The 22,761-nt window shown below is 40.9% G+C and overlaps 3 protein-coding genes across 3 annotated transcripts in view; 2 read left to right on the top strand and 1 right to left on the bottom strand.

Moving 5' to 3' along the window:
* Positions 1 to 76: 76 nt before the first annotated feature.
* On the top strand, positions 77 to 12,805 carry ankfy1 (ankyrin repeat and FYVE domain containing 1). Its single transcript, XM_058627567.1, has 25 exons — positions 77 to 164; positions 2,077 to 2,284; positions 3,043 to 3,161; positions 3,588 to 3,723; positions 3,866 to 3,989; positions 4,837 to 4,986; positions 5,100 to 5,265; positions 5,706 to 5,910; positions 6,023 to 6,091; positions 6,381 to 6,583; positions 6,674 to 6,771; positions 7,104 to 7,305; positions 7,430 to 7,528; positions 7,629 to 7,782; positions 7,881 to 8,049; positions 8,164 to 8,282; positions 8,519 to 8,675; positions 9,049 to 9,249; positions 9,370 to 9,546; positions 9,639 to 9,786; positions 10,286 to 10,376; positions 10,554 to 10,678; positions 10,774 to 10,920; positions 10,999 to 11,089; positions 11,736 to 12,805. The coding sequence occupies exons 1-25, from the start codon at positions 155 to 157 to the stop codon at positions 11,866 to 11,868; spliced, it is 3,501 nt and encodes a 1,166-aa protein (XP_058483550.1). The 5' UTR covers positions 77 to 154; the 3' UTR covers positions 11,869 to 12,805.
* On the bottom strand, positions 11,965 to 15,411 carry LOC131458452 (neuferricin). The gene is made up of 4 exons (XM_058627569.1): positions 15,039 to 15,411; positions 14,133 to 14,273; positions 13,251 to 13,434; positions 11,965 to 13,119 (listed from the first exon to the last, which is right to left on the bottom strand). Exons 1-4 carry the CDS (start codon positions 15,298 to 15,300, stop codon positions 12,945 to 12,947), a joined length of 762 nt encoding a protein of 253 aa, XP_058483552.1. The 5' UTR covers positions 15,301 to 15,411; the 3' UTR covers positions 11,965 to 12,944.
* Positions 15,412 to 17,184: 1,773 nt separating this feature from the next.
* zzef1 (zinc finger, ZZ-type with EF hand domain 1) overlaps positions 17,185 to 22,761 on the top strand; it is a 30,461-nt gene continuing 24,884 nt past the window's right edge. The window contains exons 1-8 of the mRNA XM_058626909.1: positions 17,185 to 17,732; positions 18,659 to 18,803; positions 18,920 to 19,114; positions 19,471 to 19,654; positions 19,792 to 19,991; positions 21,490 to 21,700; positions 21,825 to 21,941; positions 22,490 to 22,668. Of these exons, the coding sequence (XP_058482892.1) occupies positions 17,319 to 17,732; positions 18,659 to 18,803; positions 18,920 to 19,114; positions 19,471 to 19,654; positions 19,792 to 19,991; positions 21,490 to 21,700; positions 21,825 to 21,941; positions 22,490 to 22,668 (1,645 nt within the window). The 5' untranslated portion in view covers positions 17,185 to 17,318. The remainder of the gene's footprint in view (positions 17,733 to 18,658; positions 18,804 to 18,919; positions 19,115 to 19,470; positions 19,655 to 19,791; positions 19,992 to 21,489; positions 21,701 to 21,824; positions 21,942 to 22,489; positions 22,669 to 22,761) is intronic.

The following is a 22,761-nucleotide window of genomic DNA, read 5'->3' as shown; positions in this document are numbered from 1 at the left end:
GTAAAAAATACATTAATGCTATATCTATTTAGTCTACGAAGAGCAGTTGATATTGGGATGAACTATGTCTTTGAACGCAGCACCACTGCCCACTATCTGTCTCTCCGTCATATCGCGATAGAAAGACTCCTCCTCGGAGCTAACGCTGAGCAACATGGCGGAAGGTATGAGATTGATTTTTTGGACTATCTGGTACACTCCCTTTCACACTCGTATATTCGTTGAACTGTCGGGCTAATTCAACCAGTGTGTCGGCTTGTTAATATCCGGTGTAATGTCTGAGGTTAAATTTACAAAATACTGCGACAGCCTTCTTGTCACACTTAGCCTACCTACTGTCTAAGATCTACCGTTAGCTGTCGCCGAAATTGCTAGCTGGATTTTAGAGTTAGCCGAACTGGGCATTAGAGGATGTGGGTCGACTGGACTGTCTGTGGTGAACTATTTTGTTTTGAGAACATAGGTTTATTACACGAGGGGGGGGTAAATCCTAATGTCAATACTCGCTTAAAATGTTGATATCAGTGTTTAGCTATATGCTATAGTCAAGATGGGCATCAAAGTGTCTTCACTGTGTTGCAATAATTTCAACACAAGTCAACACTTATTTAACCGTCGTGTCAAAGTGCTGTGCTGTCTAGAGGACATTTATTGTAATAAAGGCTTTATGTGTCAGCGCTGATAGATATAATTTGTGACAGGGATTGTGCTAGGTGTCACTGCCTGTCAGGTATCACCTTCGTCATCTATGTTTGGCCAAGACATAAGCGCTTGTCAGCTGTGTGTCCCTCCTTAAATCAGCTTATTAACTTAAAATTAGAGAACAAATAGTCCAACATGTGTAGTTATTGTAAACGCAATTATCTGCATTTCTAATGTGCAGAAAGCATATTGAGATATATTAAGTGATGGTCTGACAACAGTCCTTCACTGAAATTAAACGGGTGACAGGATATTTCCCCTTTATTCCTTATTTTGAAATTGTATGCATTCTGTTGCTTGTACGAGTGTCATCAACCTTTATTTTTGTTGTGTTATATTTGTAAAGCAACCAATTTGGGTTTCAGTTTTGAAAGACCACATCATATTGCCGAGACTCAATTTCGTTAAAGTTTTGTTTTCATCTATTTTGTTGTTCTTAAATGTTGAGGGCTTGTTGTACATGCGTTTGTCTCAGGCTGATGCAAGATATTAAATACGAATGCCCAGTGGCTGGTCAGTTGGTCCTAATGTGCTGCTCCAGCAATACACCCTTTCCTTCTTCCTGTGCCTGGTGATCAGGCGGTCTTTTTTTTCGAAACCCCCCCTTTTTGTTCCTTGTGACCAGTAGCTGTGTCAGTAACGGTTTACGAGGAAGGACTTTGCCGCCTCAGCGTTCTTTCTTCACTACAAACTTTTACTGGTTTAAAGGAAGGAAACGGGACATACTTACACTCTGAGGACTTGTGGCTGACATGTGATGCAGTGTTGTAAGAAGAATATCTGTAGAAAGAGTAATTCTGTCTGTAAAACAGGGAAAGGTTCATCCAAACAAAGTATTGTCATTAGATTTGACATTTGCAGGTTCTTAAAAATTCAGAGATATGGTTCCTCCACAGAGAATCTTGAAAAACTATTGTTTTTGTGGTCACTTTGGTCACATGGGTAAAGAGGATGGAGACTATCTCCTCCTACTTTTTTCAGCTTATTTCATAAACACACAGTTTTATGCTGAGTACAGGTTTTAATTTGGTTCCTTTTATTTGCCCATATAAAAGTCCCATTGTCTTTAATTTGCCTTGCCAATTAATTTCCAGTGGGAATAATGCAGTATAAGTTAGATATTTAAAAAAATATAAAAAGATTGTAACCAAAAAACGGTGATATTAAGGCCTCAGACTACATTTCAAATCCCTCATAACATTTATGCAATGGTCGTTGTTGTTATCTTGTGTTTGTCAAACACATCTAGGAAAACACATTTTGTGAAATCCATCTCTAACCTCTCTCTTAGTTAAAGTGCATCCAAGGTTCCAGTTCTGACTTATGCTTTGTATTCCTGTATTTTGGTTTGTCCTTCACCCTGGCGTGGGGCAGAGGAGGTGGCCAAGCTGCAGAAGCACCTGGCCCTGCTTCGGCAGGAGTATGTGAAGATGCAGCAGAAGCTGGTGGACACAGAGAGGCGCTGTGCTGTGCTTGCTGCCCAGACCTCTGGTCAGGGCTCCTCCAGCCCTGCAGCTGCAGACACTTTCATTAGCCGTCTTCTGGAGATCGTGGCTGACCTCTATCAGCAAGAACAGTACAGGTGAGATTGATACTGAACAGTTAGAGTGGATGGGTGGACATTTTATTTTGTCCAGCAGTCCTGCAAATGTCACAATTTTGTTGGTACAGCATATAGAAACAATGTTTCGTAAAGTTATTAGTAGAGTTCTTATTATTGTTAGGTATTCATTGAGAGAAAAATGAAGCCCTCAAATAGAATACCATACATACTGTGAAACATGGAGGGTGCTCGGTTATATTTTAGGGCTGTTTTGCTACTTCTGACATGACGGGCCTGGATTCCATCTCGACATCCTGGAGAAAAACACTGCCCAGTTTCAGAAAGCTCTGTCACAGTTTATCTTTGTTCCAACAGGACAGTAGTCCTAAACACACAGATAAAAGCACCCAGAAATGTCTCGTAAAAATGGTGGTGATCCTTTAGGGCATCAGCGGTTCAAGTCCCTGCCAGGTCAAGTTCTATGGTATTCTGCCGGTCCCAAGCCTGGATACATTTTTATTTTTTGTGAAAGGATACCAACAAATGTGTCCATGTCTGTTCTGTGTCTGCTCTGGTGTATTGTGTGATACAAATACACCTACATCTGTTAATATGCTTCTACATTGTTAAAGTTAAGTTTGTTTTTCAAATAACATTGTGAAAGTCTGTGACTGCATGTTCTAATCTTGTCTTGACATGTCTATACTTGAATAATCTGAACAATCTGTTTCTTTGTTAGACCTAGCATAATTTGTATTTTCATGAATGTGTTTAAGATGAATGTGTTGGTTTTGCAGTGATCTGAAAGTCAAAGTTGCCGGGGAGAATTTCAGCGCCCATAAGTTTGTGTTGGCTGCTCGCAGTGATGTTTGGAGTCTGGCTAACCTGGCCTCCACCTCTGAACTGGACCTATCTGGTGAGAAACCATGTTGGTGTGATGTCACTAAATTCACTTAAATTATTATAACATACACGTATCCTTTCCATATCCATCATTCAGTCAACATGCTTGGTTTTATAAATAATGAAAGAATATTTATTTTGGCATAGATTCTGCAGGTTGTCAGAGTCCACTATGGGACACAGTTCTGCTCTGTCTAGAGTTTAACCTTTGTGCTGATTTTTCCAGTCAGCAAATTAATGTTAGTAGTGTTTCATATAAAAGTAATAAAATGATTCTAAGCGACGTCTGTGAATATTTTTGGCCCAGTGTTTTAAGTTAAAGTAAACAGTTGTTATTTTGTCATTGTATAAATGATTATTGTTTAGTGTTTGCACAGATTAGAGATGTAACTGATCAGATGTTGTACATTTCTAACGTGATGTTATCATTTATTCCCAGATTGCAAGCCTGAGGTTGCCATGGCGATGTTGCGCTGGGCATACAAAGATGAGTTGGAAATTAGTGAAGATGATGCCTTTCTCATTGACCTGATGAAGCTGGCTAACCGCTTCCAGCTTCAGCTGCTTCGAGAGAGGTCAGCACAACTAGAATGCCCTTTTTTGTGCGGGCTTCACTGAAATTGTTGTCATCGACAAGATTACTGTTGCTGACTATGTTGAAAAGCAACACATGCAGCTTAATTTCCTTTAAATACATCTGCTTTCTCATTGGGACAGGTGTGAAAAAGGTGTAATGTCCTCAGTAAATGTCAGGAACTGCATTCGCTTCTACCAAACTGCAGAGGAACTAAATGCCACCACCCTGATGAACTACTGTGGGGAGATCATAGCCAGCCACTGGGTAAGACCTTTCAGATATTGATTGTGTTTGGCTATTGAACAACCAGGGGGGGGGGGGGTGCTCCAACACTCCAGAGGCATCAAAATTAGGATAGGTGTTTTCCTTCTTTTTAATACATCAAGAACATGTTGGGCCCTATTTAGACAATCTAAAGTACATGGTCTAAAGTGCGTGGCACAAGCACATTATTTCCATGGCGTGCAATCTCAGCACGAAGTGAGGTGCATGACACAATGGGGTTGTATTTAATGTTTGAATTATTCATCGTTGTGCTTTGGGCATAACAACAATTCAGTTAATCAGAGATTTGTTCGTCATTACCCGTGCCTGGTGCATTGCTATTTAAATGGCAAATGTAGGAAACTGGAGAAGTGAATGCTTCTCTGCTGAGGAGATGAGTAAATGCAAAATAAAAAGAAATCAGAGCTGAAAAGGGATGGTTGAAGGAAGACATTTAAATAAGTGTAAAAAAATATTGCACCATTGAGTTAAGACTATGTATTTGTTGGTCAGTGGCACAGTGGCTTTCTGCTGTCTTAAGATAGAAGTGCGACAACATTGTGCCTGACCAAACCTCATTTTAAGACCAACCTACCTGTACAACATGGGAGCTGGGCATGAAAATGGCAACTGCACTGGTTGGAAACTAGCATTGGCACTTCTGCTGCAGTTTGCTGTGAAACAGTCAGTCTCACTTTCTCTGTTTCAGTTGAGATTTTGTTTTCCTAATATTATGATATTTTGAGATTTCTATCCATAAACAATGGGTGTCGTGTTGTTGATGTTTCTCTTCACTGGCCAGTTTTGATTTCTGTTGACATTGACCATTGACATTGTCATTAATAAGGATGATCTGAGGAAAGAGGACTTCAGCACCATGAGTGCCCAACTTCTGTACAAGATGATCAAATCTAAAACAGAATTTCCTCTCCACAAAGCCATCAAAGTTGAACGAGAAGATGTGGTCTTTCTTTATCTCATTGAGATGGACTCGCAGGTCAGTTGACAAAAGATATTCAGTTTCATCTTTTAACTATTTTTTTTTGTTTTGTATTTGTTTTTCATTATGCAACAAACAGGTTTTATGTTTTCATGTTTGTTTATTTTCAGTTACCTGGCAAGCTGAACGAATTAGACAACAATGGTGACTTGGCATTGGACCTGGCACTCTCTCGCAAATTGGAAAGTATTGCCACTACTTTAGTTAACAACAAAGCTGATGTGGATATGGTGGACCAGAGTGGCTGGAGTCTCCTCCATAAGGCAATCCAAAGAGGTGGGGAATCACTATTTTTATGCATTTTTATAAAACATGCAAACGTCTAATTCGGCTGTCAAAGTGTTGATAAACAATGTCTATGATTGGGGTTAGGCAATATTTCTGTAACAATATTTTTATATATAACAATATATATATATAACAATATTACAGTGTAATTTTCTTCAATATCAATATAACAAAGGTTCCATTATTCACAATTTATTCAGCTATCATTTAAGGGGAAAACAAAATATTTAACTTTCGGGTAATTAATGATAATATATCAATAATTATCAGTATTGACTGATATTAAACATTTTTATCATTACATCATTTGTGAATATATAACGCAGCCCTATCTGGGATGGATCACTCTACCTCAACATTGCTGCTTTGTAAACATAAGAATCCAACAATGAGTTAATGACTGTTTATCTTTCTTTCCTACATTCCAGGTGATGAATTTGCATCCATCTTCCTGATTCGCCACTCTGCTCAGGTGAATGCTGCCACAGTAGGTGCGGTGGAAACCCCACTTCACCTGGTCTGCTCTTTCAGCCCCAAGAAACACTCTGTGGAAGTGATGAGTGGCATGGCCCGAATCGCTGAGGCTCTGCTCAGAACTGGAGCCAACCCCAACATGCAGAACAGCAGGGGCAGGTGTGTTGTTGGGCACAGGCACTTGGTTTCTGAGTTTTAATGAATTGCAGAGGAGGGCAACTACATTGCAAAGCATCAAAATGCTCCAACCTTCGTGTTTTGTTTTTTGTAGAACTCCCTTGCATGAAGCTGTGGCATCAGGGAATGAGCCAGTGTTCAGCCAGCTACTACAATGCAAACAGTAAGTATCTGTCTTCATGTGGAATTAGTGGGTTTGTTTCTGACATGCAAAGTTGCATACAGTGTGCTTGGTTTAAATTTGTCACCAGAAGCAAACCCTAGCTAGTTAATAATTAAACAATTTTGAAAATATTAGCTTCAGACTCATTCTTAAGTACACATCATGCCACCTGGGTCATATTTACCTCCAAAGATAATGCCTTCGGTAACCTGCTATAATCTCTCCATCTTGGTGATTACTGCCTTCTTTTGGATTTAATCATGCATTACCTCTCTCTCCATCCAATTAGGCTTGACCTGGAACTCAAGGACCATGAGGGCAGCACAGCTCTGTGGCTCGCCCTGCAGTATATCACTGTGTCCTCTGGCACATCAGTAAATCCATTTGAGGATGATGTACCAGTCGTGAATGGCACGTCATTTGATGAGAACAGTTTTGCAGCACAGCTCATCCAGAGAGGAAGCAACCCAGATGCACCCGACACTACCACAGGTGCTTTTTAATTAATGTCGTTACAGCAATGTCTGTCCAGATGGAATGATGCTTGTGATGTTATAAAAAAATATTCTGTTTTTTTTGTAGGAAACTGTCTCATGCAGAGAGCAGCTGGGGCAGGCAACGAGGCAGCATCTCTTTTCCTGGCTACCCATGGAGCAAAGGTCAACCATGTCAACAAATGGGTGTGTAAAAACAAATTTACATGTGGTGTGCAGGAAGCATGTCAGTTTCTGTGTCCCCATACAATCATTGTCATTTTAATAATGTGATGGTTGTTGATACACCCACCACCTTATTCTGAGCTTTATTGAATGGTTTGAGGCATCAAAGATGTAAAAATTATGGTTTTAGACAGCTTGAGATTATACTGAGCTTTTATTCAAGGGTAAATAAAATATTTTAATTCCTGCTTAATTTAAAGTGTAATACTAACTTGAAGGCTTAATCATAAGATATTGGTGAAATATTTTTGTATGACGAATAAAAGTCTTATGGATCCCTGTGCCTTTTTCAGGGTGAGAGCCCGCTTCATACAGCATGTCGCTGTGGCCTTGCAAGCCTGACAGCAGAGCTGCTCCAGCAGGGGGCCAACCCCAACCTGCAGACCCAGAAGGCCATGCCTGACGAAAGCAATGGTGTGGCTCTACAGTCCCCTCTCCACATGGCCATTGCTCACAACCATCCAGATGTTGTCTCTGTCATCCTTGAGCAAAAAGGTCAGCAAATGTTTGGGGAAATTTGATCGATTTCAATGCCTGGAGCTAAGCTGTAAACTGACAGGCCTCCACATGAGGGTCCTGTGCCAATCTCAGCTGACAATCCCTTTTTTTTTTCTTGCAGCCAATGCACTTCATGCTACCAACAACTTCCAGATAATACCTGACTTCAGTCTCAAAGACTCCATGGACCAGACTGTGTTGGGCCTCGCCCTCTGGACAGGTACATAGCTTAGCAACTACTGTAGTAATACTGTTGATTCTGCTTTAACAGTTTAATCTAAATTATATATTAAACATATATTATAATTCTGCTCTTTCAGGTATGCACACCATAGCAGCTCAGCTGTTGGGCTCAGGCGCTTCTATCAACGACACTATGTCCAATGGACAAACCCTTCTTCACATGGCCATCCAGAGACAGGACAGCAAAAGTGCCCTCTTCCTTCTTGAACATCAGGCAGACATCAATGTTAGGTAATGCCAGGGTTATGCTGCAGATGTAAGGGTTATGGGTTTCACATTGTACCTGATTTTTCTGCATTGAATGTTGATATATTTTCCTTCTACACAAGGACCCAAGAGGGACAAACAGCATTACAGTTGGCCATCAGTAACCAGCTCCCACTGGTGGTAGATGCCATTTGCACAAGAGGAGCTGATATGTCTGTAGTTGATGACAAGGGCGACCCTCCACTGTGGCTGGCTCTGGAGAATGGCCTGGAAGATATTGCCTCCACACTGGTGAGACTCTCTATCAGCCACCAAAGCTGATTTCCACATAATCATAGACCTATGTTACCTATGTCACTTTCTTGCATTTTGAGTGTTTTTTTTTTTCCTGTTTGTCCCACCCAGGTCCGCCATGGCTGTGATGCGACGTGTTGGAACATAGGGCCTTCAGGATGCGAGCAGACCCTCCTGCACAGAGCTGTTGATGAGAATAATGAGGTTTCTGCCTGCTTCCTCATCCGCAGGTCTGCCAGTCCTTCTTAACAATAGTTACCAATATGTGCAGAGATTGTGAATCTTTCGATCTGAGCATGCTATTATGCTAAGATTTTCACAAAGCTTGTCAATGCAAAATATTTAAAAAATGAGGGTATGATGAAATTAAATTAGAAGCCTGCCCAATGAGAAGTTGAGATGCTTGATGCACTGAAGTAAATGTGTCTAGGTATTATAGTCTAATATCTGTGTTGCGTGTTTGTAGTGGGTGTGACGTGAACAGCCCCAGGAAGCCAGGTCCAAATGGAGAAGGAGATGAAGAAGCCCGGGATGGACAAACGCCTCTACACCTAGCAAGCAGTTGGGGGTTGGAGGAGGTGGTGCAGTGCCTTTTGGAGTTTGGAGCTAATGTTAACACACAGGTCAGTCCCATTACATCCAGAGGGTGGGTAGTGGGGTATGTGGTGTTGCATTGATCGTAGTCACATGCACTGTTCGGGGTAATCATGAAGTGTTCTGTAGAGGCTAAAATGATCAATTCTGATGCAATTCTTGTGTTCGATCCTTTTTTCTTTTTTTTCTCGATCCAATTCAGTCTTTGTGTTTGACAGAGGACTGAAAGATGTCAGTTTTTTCTAAATGTCCCGCGGTATAAAAAGAAGGTTAAATAACGAACACATCAGTACTTATGCAATGCGGTATTGCCCAGAGTATACTTCTACTTTTACTTGACACTACAGAAGGAAGTTGTAAACATGCTGTATTTCTCACTGTTCACTCCTGTCATTTCCTCAGGATGCAGAGGGCAGAGCTCCCATCCACGCTGCCATCAGCAGCCAGCACAACGTCATCATACAGCTCCTCATTTCCCATCCAGACATTCGTCTTAATATTCGTGACCGCCAAGGAACGACCCCCTTCGCCTGCGCCATGACACACAAGAACAACAAGGCTGCAGAGGCGATCCTCAAGAGGGAGCCAGGTGCTGCTGAGCAGGTGAAAGACACTAAAATGCATCTGTTTGCATCTATCTTCAGGATAATGTTGCAGTAATTATAATTATGTACATTTCCAAAATCCAATGAACTGACGTTTTAAAATTCCATTTCCATCCAGGTGGACAACAAAGGGCGTAATTTTCTCCATGTGGCGGTGCAAAATTCAGACATTGAGAGTGTCCTGTTCCTCATCAGTGTCCAAGCTAATGTCAACTCCAGGGTTCAGGATGCAGCCAAACTCACACCCCTCCATCTGGCTGTCCAGGCTGGATCTGAGATCATTGTTCGCAACTTGGTAAATCCTTGTTGCTCCTCTGTACTTAGTCCATTTTAAGTGTTCATGAAAGATTTGTGCAGGTGATACTGTTTTCATATTTCTGTTTCCAGCTGCTTGCTGGAGCCAAAGTAAATGAGCTGACAAAACACAGGCAGACAGCGCTACATTTGGCTGCCCAACAGGACCTGGCCACTATTTGTTCTGTGTTGCTGGAGAATGGAGTAGACTTTGCCGCTGAGGATGAAAATGGAAATAACGGTACAATTTATAACTGTATGTGTCTTTTAAAACAAACAGAACCAGTTGAGTCAGTTTAGTCTCAATTACATTAAGAAAACAATACCCAATTTTGACAGCTATGTGATGCAGATCATTTTGGAAACGTCACTGTATAACAATGCCTGCCATTTACTCATTGCCATTATTCAACATATCCTGAAAGCTCAGTTTAAGTATGATGGGGCACTACACCATTTTAATGTAAATTAAATTACAAGGGCAGTAGTGTGAACAATGCTGGGGAGAAACTTTTCATTCTTTAATCCATAATTCTTTACTCCACAGTGTAAAGAAGGAGAAACACTGCAAATATATGTATTTCTTTTTTAACACAGATGTGTGGTGACATGATATTTGTAGATATTGCTTTGTCCAAGGAGTCTTTAGCTTTAGTCTTTAAACTATTCCATTTGCAGTTGCTGTATTTGTGTGGTTGATTATCCACTGTTACTCACTTTTCCTACTGCTGTCTTTCCAGCTCTGCATCTGGCTGTGATGCAAGGCCGCCTTAATAATGTCAGAACCCTTCTCACAGAGTCCAACATTGATGCTGAGGCTTTTAATCTCAGGTAATGAAACAGTACTAATAATACCTTTTTTGGAGAAATAGCCTGAAACATTACATTTGTTGTAATCTGACCAAAACTAATAACCCTCTTAATAATATGACATCAACTTGTGTGTGTGTGTTTTGTTATATTTATTTATTTATTTATTTATTTAATTAAAATCTTATTTCTGCTTAGGGGTCAGTCACCAATGCATGTACTCGGCCATTATGGCAAAGAGAACGCTGCTGCCATTTTTGAGTTGTTCCTGGAGTGTATGCCAGAATACCCTCTGGACAAACCAGACAATGAAGGGAACACAGGTACTGTAGCACACTTCATTGTTTCTGTCTCATGTTGTAATCCCACCATTATTACACTTGTCTTTATAATACCTGTGACTGGTATTATATTGCAGTTCTGCTCCTGGCCTACATGAAAGGAAATGCGAATCTGTGCCGTGCAATTGTGAGAGCTGGGGCACGGCTGGGCATCAATAATAATCAGGGCATCAATATTTTCAACTACCAAGTTGCAACTAAACAGTTGCTCTTCCGCCTTCTAGGTATGTTTTTACACTTACCTCACTTATCCCAATTGTGCTCATTAGGCTAGTTATCCTAATTATTTTACATTTGTTTAGACATGCTGTCCAAAGAGCCGCCTTGGTGTGATGGGTCCAACTGCTATGAATGTGCTGCCAAGTTCGGGGTTACGACGAGGAAACATCACTGGTTCATACTTTTTTTTTTATCTACAAAAATTTAGGTTTTATTATAGCTGTAGTGTGCAGCTTTTAAATAAAAACACTGTCAAATGAGTTCACACAATGCTGAATAAGTCTATCTGCTCCGCAGGACTCTGTGTTCCTCAGTATAGCGGTGTTTAGGTCTAGCGACATTCCCACATTGCTCATGGGGAGTGATTTGTTTTATGTCACAACACAACAGTACCTTTGTGCAAGTAAAGTGAAGTGGCTGCAAACGTGAGGGTTGTGGGGCCGCTGTTGCCAATCCCAGCTGACAGGAGCGAAAGGCAGGGTACACTCTGGACTCGTCACTCTCACACCCATGGTCAATTTAGAGTGTCCAATTATTCTCTGTATGATTTTGGGAGGAAAAGTCATGAAAAGTTTCAGAAGTGAATTCTACTGCTTAAAAACCAGTTAAGCTATTTGACAAGATAAATGCTTCTTGTCCCCCACCTGTGTGCTGCTGGACAGAGCCTGTCAGATGGATGCAACATATGTTATATAATTACTGTTTATGAAGACCAAACAGGCAGAATTATAACAACAAAGTTACGCGCTGCAGCTTGAATGTTTACCCTCTGTCATGCTTTATAATTAATCCTCTGTCTCTCCTTTTGTTTTAACTCCAGCCGCCACTGTGGGCGCCTCTTGTGTCACAAGTGCTCTATAAAGGAGATCCCCATCATCAAGTTCGACTTGAACAAGCCTGTGAGAGTGTGCGACATCTGCTTTGACGTATTAACTCTGGGTGGGGTATCGTAATGCAGTGGCCTGGATCTCCCCCAACCTCTGACAGTGGCCAAGCCAGGATCAACTTGACACGGATAATCAGGCACACCAGGACATACAAACAAGAGATTCCTGGACAGTAATGGACCATTGCCTTTATACTATTACAGTATGAGAAACTAATAACATTCTAGAGGGACATTTCAAATAGAAAGTGAAACATTCGTCTTTTTTGTTTCTGTTTCGATCAAAGTGTCTTTGAGTGGATAAAAGGAGCTCCCCCCGCTTGGTGACAGCCAGTTAGCCAAAATATGTGGAAATGTTCAGTTTTAATCACAGCAAATTGGGAGATTCTGACTGTCAAGTTTTTTTTTCATGAAAACAACCTTCCCATAATCCTCCTCCTCGGATAAATAATAGCCTATTATGCCTGTGAATGTCGATTTGTAGTCTTAAAGTATCATGGTCATAATCGAAAATCATTCGTTTGAAAATCACTCACTAAATATTACATTCCATTTTTGACCTACCAGGTCGTCGTTGGAAGAGTGTAGACCCCACGATGTTGCCTCAAGTCAAGTTGTTTTCTTGACCCATCATGATTAACGCTTTTGATTTCTTAGCCTAACAGGTGCACTTTATCAACATCACATGACATTTCCGATCATTGGGTAGAATGTGGAGAAGAGGGAGCGTCGGGCGGTGGGGCCTCTTTAAGTATTGTTAAATTGTACAGATAAATGTGTGATATTTTTGACCACTACAACTGTTTTGTACTTCAATGCAGTTTGTGCTTGTCATTGTGACAAACCTAAATCTTGCCTCTGTTAATCTTTTATGCACATTGTTTAATCTTTTATGCACATTGTATTGTATCTGTATGCTCAGATATCTAGCCTGTCTCTTTCTGGTGTATCCTTTTAGAGAAAGAGACGACAACTTTACATAAAGGTCATCAAAAACAAGTCAATTGAATTTGAATTTGAATTTCTTCCTTCCAACTCTTATTATGGGATTTTCCGTAGGAGAAGTCCCTGTGTTTTCTTGAGGTTTGTGCTACAGAATAGCAGGCCATGAATATGTCCTTTTTTTCCAGGCTGGCTCAAAGACTAATACTCTCCAACAGGACATGAATCAGCATGCGGAGGGCAGCCTTCATATTCCTGCAGGTGGGGGTTTTTCTCTGCTGCTGTCAGATCCTCAACACAGACACAACGGGCACTAGTGGATCCTGTAGAGTAGAGCTTCCGCGGGACACCCGTCCAGTCTCTCACCACTCCACCACTGAAAAGGAAAGAAACTCTCAGTCCTGATGGATACCAATAAGTAATACCTGCTCTAATACAGGTATGCAATGCATCACTACATCACTGTTGGCTTATTTTGATTTGATGAGTTTCAGAGCTTTTCCACACCTCTTAGTTGAGCACCAGACTCTTCCTCTGGAAGAGCTCCACTCTGAATTGCAGGTCGGAAAGCGAACCTTCTCAGCCTCAGACTGGGCCTTTATTTGGTGGCCTTCAGCCAATGACGCTTCTACCTGCGACAAGGCCTCTGTTGGCTGTCCAGTGTCGCTATAGAATCGGCCATTTAACACACCTGGAATTCGAGATGGGAGGATTTTTAATTGTTATTTAAGATGATGGAAATTTGTTGACCGGGAATAACTAGACCAAAAAAATGGAAAACTGGTCAAGCTGAGTGTGAGCATCACCTAGTGGACTCAAACATCAAATTATTTTTTTATGCTAATCCACAAAAGGTTTAATGTTTTTTGTTAGTTTAAAAAATTATATGCAAAAAAAAAAAATCAATACTTGGAGTCTCAATAGCGATATAACTTAGCCACACAAAATATTGCAATATTTCACTGTTTCGATTTTACCTACACCCCTACTATATGTACTGTATACATGATATTATGTATATACTTTGTCACTGTGTCATACTTTCTCGTAATTATTATTATAGGCTTATTTATTGATTGCTATCACTTTCCTTTTTTCCTTTTAACCTGTTTTGTATTCTGTACTTGGCGACTGTAACTCCAGAATTTTCCTCATGGGGATCAATAATACATTTCCATTTTTATCTCTGACAATAACTTGACACATAGGACAGGACTGTGGTTCAGGTTAAGGCCTTAATGTCGTACTGTGGAGTAAGTCACAGTACTACAACCATGTGAACATTCCTAAACTTACAATATGCTTGAAAGTTAACAGCTCAGTGAATTGATGATAGCAATAAAAACAAACCATTGAATTAAATGAAGCTGGTGTACAAAGGTCACATACCCACACTCTGGTAATCCCTCTGATAGAAGGCCAGCCAGTCATACAAGGCCACCAGCTGCAGAGGAGAGAGACTGGACACATCATCAGTCTGGCCACTCTCTGTGAAGTCTCCAGTGACGAAGGCCAGAGAAGCATCTTTGCCTGAAAATACAAATACATATGATACAATAATTTTTTTAGTCAGGATCAACATTTCATATATCCACAGTTCCATTCATACACACAATACTCATTTCAGATGTCACTGCATCATTCTTCCTCACTTTTTCCAATCATGTGTTTAGTGTTTGACATGGCAGATGTCTTCATTTCAATCATCCCTCTACATTCGATTGTAGATGCAATGTGAATTTTGGATGACTAGACATCATTATTTTAGGAATTAGTATATGAAATGTAATTTTTTTACATAATCGATCAATTTGTTGATTCTATTCTCAATTAACTGAGTAATCATTTGGTCCAGAAAATGTGGAAAAACCTCAAAACAATGATGTTCTCAAACGTATTGTTTTGCCCACAAATATTTTTTTATGATGGTATATTTCATAATCACATCCATGAAATGTTTGTGTGGTATAGAGAATATTTGATGATTTGACATTTGTAGATATGTTTGTATAGTTTTAAGTTAATCAAAAATAAATGTCTGTGGCGTTTGATAAGCACTGATTGGCTGATTGATTATGAGGGCTTATGGTATACATGTGATGAGGGTGGGGAGGGATGGTGAAGGGCCCCAATAAGCTTCTTTGCCAGGGGCCCCTCTTAGTCTAGCATCACCTGACAGCACAATAGACATGCATATTTCTCTCTTTCTCTCTGGTTTATTAGTTTCATTGTTTCATTATGTACACAGGTCTACTGATTGAGCTACCACATAAGATGGATATAGTATGGAATCACCTGCCATGAAGTGATAAGCACCGCCTGGTCCGTAGTGCTTGTTTCCCTTGTGTACATCAAACACCTGTCCCAGTATGGCCAGGTAAAGTCCTCTGCTGCCTTCCTCTCCGTCGTACAGGGACAGTTCATGTCTGCTCAGGATCCTCTTCGGCTCCTGAGTTCGTTCATTGTCCAGTTTCACGAACCACTCGCGAGGAATGAACAACGCTCCCAGCGACACGGCGAAAAACGCCACCAGCACAGGACCGAGCATGCTGTTCATTCAGTCGACCGTGTGATCCGTTTATTTACATCATCTCACATCCATCAAACTTAAGAGTTAAACACTTGCTCTTAAAGCTCATATACCGGGACAAAAACAGCTCGCGCTTCCGTAAACGGAACACACTGCGCACGCGCACAGTACACACGCCCGTCAAAGAAATTGAGGCATGGGGGGTGTTTATTTTGAAATATTAAATCGTACTGTCAAGGCAAATTCACTTATTTGACGCTTTTGAAATATGTATTAACTTGAAATAATTAACAATTGTAATGACGATAAGAATGATATTTATATTTTAAGCATTTTTCTGAACAAATGTGACAAAATGCAGACCAATCGATCCTAATCAGATATAAGAAAGAAGCCCAACAGATCACACAACGAGCAAGCATGAGGCAGCAGTGAAGCGAAAATACTATATTTTTAACAGGAAAATAGGGGACAGAGAAGATGTGGGGGACAGAAACAAGAATAAAACACAAACAGAAGGAACAAAACAATATGTATGTACGAATAAAACCAATATGAGAGGTGGGAACATGGACCAACAGCAGAATCACAAAACAAAACAACAGTAAATCACAAACACGAAGAACATTACAATAAGACAGGCAGCCTAGAACAGACAAAGCTTTCACAATAAAACCAAAAATGTAAAAAAAAATGGGGGAAAGATAAGAAGTTGGGGACAAGAGAGAGAGAAAGAGCGAGAGGACAGAGACAGAGGAGAAAGACCAGAAGCAGGAGGGTATGAGAGAGAGGGAGATGATGAAATCATAAATGACAACAGTCCATGACTGTACAGTGAGTCTAAGTTGTCTAACATAAAGTGTTAAAAGCCAGTGAGAAGAGATAAGTCTTCAGAAGTTTTTTTGCTCAGGGGTCTGGCCAGCTCTCAGTCATGACACATGTAAATGAAGGCTGTTCCACAGTTTTGGAGCAGCCACAGAAAAGGTTCTATCTCCCCTGCTTTTAAGCCGTGATCTTGGCACGTGTAAGAGCAGCTGATCGGCTGATCTCAGAGCTCTGCCTGGAGTGTGTGGCTTCCAGAGTTCAGTCAGGTAAGCAGGTGCCAGGCCATTGAGACATTTCAAAGTAAGTAATACGATTAAAATTAATCTTAAAAAAAGAAAGGGAGCCAATGAAAAGAGGCCAGAGCAGGAGTGATATCCTCTCTGCATTTTGTCCCTTTCAAAGCGTCAAAGAGATGACTTATGAAGACCAACATAGAGGTAATTACAGCACTGTGGTCGAGATGTAATGAAGGCATGAATTGCTCTCGCAAAGTCTTTCAAGGGAAGGTAAGCCTTCACATTTGCAAGGAGCCTTAATTGGAGTTTAAAGGCTTAAAGGTGCTGTCCATAATCACATCAGTCAAGCTGGCGGATTTAATCAGTAAGTCCTGATTTTCACCAAATATGTAGGATCCAAATCTTGATTCGATATAATCACAAAGTTGAAACACTACGTTTTAAATGACCTGACTTTAATGAAGAAGGGGGGGGGGAATCAAGTTATTATTTTACAAAGATTGTGGTCAACCATGGTTTTATATGGATTCAAAATCCAGAGGGGCAGTTACAATTGGAACACATATTCACAAAACACTATAAGCATGCCTGTGAATGTGTCTTAATGAGGGCAATTTTCCATTAAACAAGAAGAATATGGTGAAAATAAGAATAAGATAAATAAATAAATGTGCAGTACGTCATAATATTTATTCTACAACAGCACTCAGTAAAGTGAATGAGAGAAACGAACATAATGAACTGACACTCCGTATCACTTGGTGGCGGTAATGCACCGAGTTTTGCTGTACAGCCCAACCGCCCAAAAAAAGAACAACAAGGAAGAAGAAAAGGCTGACGTACAGTACGTCAATGCGGTAGTAGTGAACGGCAGAGTTTCGCTGTAGGTGAATGTTGGAAAGGTCTGACCGGCACTACGTCGCTAAACTGACAGCCAACGGGCCGCGGGGATTGTCGGAGCCGCCGTAGGTCGGTGAAACAGTCATGGGGAACGTAGAGAGCGGCTGCGGTGGAGGCAGCGGTGACGAGGAAGACGTAGAAACGGAGAGCCCCGGCTTCGCGGAAGACAGTCCGGCCTCTGCGGCCACTGGCGGCGGTGTTGGAGCAGTCGGAGGCTCCGGTTCTGCCAAAAGCGGAAGGGGATCGAATAACGTGGCCGTGCCTACCGGTGGACCACCCAACCCCGGTGTACTCTTAGAACAAGTGAAACTGAGAGAAGCGGCGGCCCGTATCGGTGACTCGGGGGTCGCCATTCAGGAATCTGTCCTAGCAGGGAATGAAGGGGCCCTGGTGCGGTGGCTGGAGGACCGTTTAAACCGAGGAGAGGAGTCTGTTTATGTCGAACAATTCTGTGAGATGTTGGAGAGCAGAGATGTTCCGAGAGAAGAATGTGAAGAGGTATAAAGACAGACAAGTGTGCCTGTCGTATAAGTGCATTGAAATGCCATAGTTGTAGATATGTCCCTCGCAGGTGAGAGGGCAGAACTGCTGATAGCTGATGCCATTCCCATTTACGATGACAGATCAGGAAATATCGAGCAGTGAGCTCGAGATATGAGCCGCATAATCATTTCAGGTTGGCAGTGAAACGATGGGAATGAGCTGTCAACATGTCACCTTTGCCTGCCAGGTTTTTTGTCTCTGGCAATTGTGCCCTAGTCTCTTTGGGTATAAAGAGTTGCTTAGTTGTCAGTTTGCTGTCATTTGACGTTTAACCAACGGATGCACATGAATGGTTTAACTTCATGAATGTGCCCTTTATTTCACTTTTGGCTCTGTGTGACCATTGCTCATTGAATTCCTCAAAGTATTCAGATGTACAGTACCACTTCTCCTTTTAAATTCTGAAGACACAGTATATAACGTAACAAGACAAAGTACTCCACCAGGGCTGTTCTTATTCTCCTCAATGTCACTTGCCTATCTCTTAAAGAGATTAATCCATGTCTGTATCACCACCAAAATCTAATAGTTTTGGGCCATAACTTATGTCCCCAGAAAATGTAATCATAACAATGCGTGTAGTCAAAGAGAAAGCACTCAGAGAGTGTCTCAGTCCGGATTTCTACCCAACTACACGGTAACATAGACCTAATTGCAAGGTTAACAATTAACACATATAAACCTGTTATCAGATATCTATACTCACAAAATATAATAATTCCTTCCTTGTACCATAACCTACATCTACAGAAAATACATTTGAATCTGTCTGTTTCTTCCTGATTTAGTCAATTTTTAAGAGTCACTGTTTGTTGTATTGTTTTTTGATTATGTGTATACTCAAAGTTTCTCCATGTTTATTGTCATTTTTTCCATCTCAGGCTTTTGGGCAGTTTGACGCTGAGGGTGATGGGGTGGTGGATGTCGAGAGCATGCTGATTGCATTGAAGAACTCCAATGGAGCTAATCTACAGGGAGAGCTCAGTCATGTGATAAGACAGCTACAGTCTTGCTCTCTAACCCCAGGTACAAGATATGATTTGTTTACCTGACTGAATAAGTTCGACCTCATTTGAGTAGGCACTGCAGAGGAGTTAACCCTTTAAACTAATGTGGCCTTGTTTCTTGAATTTCTTCCACAGGATTTGTTGACATTTTCTCCAAGACCAAAGACCGGTTAGGGGCACATGCATCTAAGATCCTTAAGTTCTTACACAGGAATCGTATCCCCAGCAGTGCCATTCCATTCCCTGTCTTAGAGGGCTACAATAATATCTGCACCATGAGGTCCAGTGTGGTCCAGGACTACTTGGAATTCCTCTTGCAAAAAGAGAAAGGTGAACTTTAACTTTAAACTTTAAAATTCTAAACAATATGTTGTTTATTTTAAGCATATGGTAACCATAGACTGTATATAAAAATGGACATTGCTATTTTTTTTTTGGGTGACTTGTGACAGTTTGTACTTTGCAATTGGTGCCTGGTTGTAGGTGATGTCTGTGAACTTCTGCTTTCAAAAACACTCACAGTGCCCGTCAAATTGCAAATTTTGAGGACTACATTTTTATTGGGAGACTATGTCCACTTTTTATATACAGTCAATGTTGAGTGGTAACAGTAAACACATATTTAGCAGAGCAGCCGTATCCTTTTGCGCCACAACATCCACACAGTCTGTATTTGTTTCTTTCAGATTTAGATATCCAATACAGAGCAGAACTGGACCGCGACCCAGAGGTGGACAAGGTCAAGGTGGTCACGCAGTGCTACAGCGCAATAGAAGCTTCATCTAATGTTGCTGACGTTTACAAGATAACAAATGGTGAAACTTCATCTTTCTGGCAGTCAGATGGCAGTCCACGCTCACACTGGATCAGGTAATAATATGTGACTCAAGACTTTGCAGCTGATCATTGCCCTTGCTTGATCCTTGATATATGGATGATTTATTGCATGTGTTCTGAATATTATTATACATCTTAAGGAGGAATCCTAACTCTTTTCTGTTTTCCAGGTTGAAAATGAAACCAGATGTGGTTTTGAGACGGCTGGCCATTGCTGTGGCTTCAAATGACCACAGCTACATGCCTCAGCTGATCTCACTGGCTGTGGGGAAAAAACGTCGTTCCCTGCAAGAAATCAAAGAGGTCCGCATCCCCAGCAATGTCACAGGCTATGTTGTTCTCCTGGAGAATGCAAACATAACACTCCCCTGTGAGTAACTACCTTACTCTGTGTGTCTGTGTAGTTGAGTGTTTATTTGATCTATTTTTTTAATCTGTGGCTTGTGTTTTACTTTACTGATGCCTGCAGAAAAACATCCTGCAGGGACAGGGATGGGTTCTTCAATACTGGTTACGTGAAACACCTCACTTTTGAATCAGCATATCAGCTGCCATTTGCCACGCTCCTGAAATACCACCTGTGTTGCCACATGTTTACTTAATAGAAGCTGTCAATCCAGACCACTGTGGACTAAAACTGCCAAGCCTGGTTTTTGTTCATGGGGATAATTTAGTTCAAATCAGATTCAGCTATAAGACGGAACAGAGCAATATTAGCATAGATTAAAAACATGTTGGAAAAAACCCCATCTGTATTTTAAAAGCAGTCTTGTATTATTTGGCTCCAACTATAGGCTACTCTTGTTGTTTCTAATCAAAACCTTGTTTTATAATTGAACAAGCAGCCACTGTTTTCATCTCTTAAGGGCAGGTACCCAGGGTGAACACATCTGCTCTTTAGAGATGTAAATTACAGAGGATTAAAGGGACTATCTCTTACTTAACGTCATTTCCTGCTTAACTCATCTATCCACATTAGTCTTACCTTACCAATAGTCTCATAGAGCTATCCACAGTGAAGGAGTTGATACTAGTTTCACAGACATTGTGAATACTTATCTTGATCTCTGATCTTCAGGGTCCAGTTTTGACAAATAGTTACTTTTGCCAATCTCCAAAAGGCAATGATGACATGCACTTGTCTCTGGAGAAGGGAAGCAATAAAGATATTTCATCTATCTAAATTAAGATTATTCTGAATTAATAATGTGTCCCCCTACTAACCTTGGTTGTTCCCAGCCCTAAATTGAAAATCTAAACTATTCTTATAAAACCCATAGTCTGTGTTCTGAACATTCTTTCCCTCATTTAGACATTGTTGCTTTCACAACTTTCTCTTTCTTTCAAGTTATAACTTAAATTTGAAAGACGAGGTTGTGCGCTTCAACAGTGACATTTTCTTTTGCTGAACCAAAAATCCAAAAACCATGTTAAAAAAAAAAAAAGAAAAGAAAAGAAATCATCCCGAATCAAAAAGTGGAAAAGGACAAAATACTCACATTTCTGTGGTTTATTTTGGCTCACATCAGAAACAAACACTTCAAACTTGGCAGGTGACTTTTTGAGAGCACAATGTGTGCCTTGCCAATTTGTCATTGTTTGGATAAGAAATGCAAGCGATATCTGTAAAAACCTGGCACACAGTGAACAGGTACTGCACTGGTATAATGAGTGAAACACTTGCTGCTTGTAGGCATTTTTGTGTCTGTGAAAATGGTTGTTTGTAGCAGTGATGTGTTTCACTCTTGGCTCCCTTCGTCAAGATCTTTTTATAGCCTTCTCAGAAGATCGAGCAATGACTGCGGCATTTTTGCACTATGTATTCCATCAGTGTACCCTAACCAAATTATCTCTTCAACAAATCCCAGACATCCAAATCAACATCAAGCGATGTCTGAGCGACGGATGTGACACCAGGATTCATGGCTTGAAGACTCTCGGTTATCAGATTACCAAGAGTAAAGAGGTGTCTGTTTCGGATGCTTCAGCCATCTGGTACCTGTCTCTCCTCACTTCCTTGGTCACTGCTTCTATGGAGACTAACCCTGCACTGGCCCAGACTGTCCTTCAGAGCACGCAGTAAGATACTCCATTTTGCCTTTACATGTAAATGTTGAAAGGAAACATCAGTAACCTTTGTATTAAAAGCAATATGATGTTTTCACTTTGTAGCTTTTCAGGTTTGTTTGTTTTCTCCTTCTAGAAAAGCCTTGCGCCACATGCCACCATTGTCCCTGACACCGACATCCACAGAGTTTCCCAAGTTCTTCTCTTTGAACATCCTGGAGGAGGTGGATGGATTTCTGCTCAGGATAGCAGAGTAATGACCTCACACACCTGACACACACATTCATTGCTGCCACACTGAGCTCATAATGCTGATGTCATCACAATGAAAGCAATGGAGTTGATCAACAATAGCTGCAACAACAACAGGGTTAAAACCCTCTCAATAGTCATTTAATTATCATGTTATTTTTTTGGCACACAACACTGGCTCTGAAGACAAATGGCTAATGACCAATGGCTGCACAGTTGAAGGATTTAAATTGGAATTGTAGATAGTATAGTATTTATATTTTGATGGTATCTCATGTGTAAATTTGATGGTATCTCATGTGTAAATATTAACCGATGCTTTACTTTAAAAGTTTTAACACAACTTAAATTGCAATGCAATGTACTGTATGTCTGAAACATCACAATTAGGTATTTTACTCAAATTGGTGAGTGGTTTACAACAGTCACTGAACTTTATCACAACCTGGATTTATTTGGGACACAAAAATGGTCTGTCACCTCCTGAATATCACCCACTGCACCTCAAAACTAACTAACTAACACTTTTGCTGCTTTGTTCCTGTGTAGCTGCTGTGTGAGCCGTGATGCAGAGCTGACCCTGCTGGCCTTCGCTCTGGCCAGAGGCAGCGTGGCAAAAGTGCTCCAGGCCTTGTCCTGCCTCAACAATCATTTAAATACCGAGTACAAGGCGTCCTCCCTCATAGCATCTATGGCCTCGGTTAGGCTGCGACTACACTACCACAACGGTAAAGTAACTAAGCTAACTTAGTTACGTTAAGTTAGCTTAGTTAACTGACATGTATGATTGAAAAGCTGTTATCATTGTCATAATGACTTGT

The sequence above is a fragment of the Solea solea genome, chromosome 4 (genome assembly GCF_958295425.1).
Source record: "Solea solea chromosome 4, fSolSol10.1, whole genome shotgun sequence".
NCBI classification, from domain to species: domain Eukaryota; kingdom Metazoa; phylum Chordata; class Actinopteri; order Pleuronectiformes; family Soleidae; genus Solea; species Solea solea.
The sequence above is the reverse complement of the archived record's forward strand: the minus strand, read 5'-3'. Positions and strand labels throughout refer to the sequence as shown.

Excerpts from the sequence above, each read along its gene's own strand:
- ankfy1 (XM_058627567.1), top strand. Across the intron at positions 7,306-7,429 it reads TGTCATCCTTGAGCAAAAAG|CCAATGCACTTCATGCTACC; the intron begins GTCAGCAAATGT and ends TTTTTCTTGCAG. Across the intron at positions 8,676-9,048 it reads GAGCTAATGTTAACACACAG|GATGCAGAGGGCAGAGCTCC; the intron begins GTCAGTCCCATT and ends TCATTTCCTCAG.
- LOC131458452 (XM_058627569.1), bottom strand. The coding sequence starts at position 15,300 with ATGAACAGCATGCTCGGTCCTGTGCTGGTGGCGTTTTTCGCCGTGTCG. Across the intron at positions 13,435-14,132 it reads GAGGGATTACCAGAGTGTGG|GTGTGTTAAATGGCCGATTC; the intron begins GTATGTGACCTT and ends CTCGAATTCCAG. Across the intron at positions 13,120-13,250 it reads GTCTGGTGCTCAACTAAGAG|TGGTGGAGTGGTGAGAGACT; the intron begins GTGTGGAAAAGC and ends TTTCCTTTTCAG.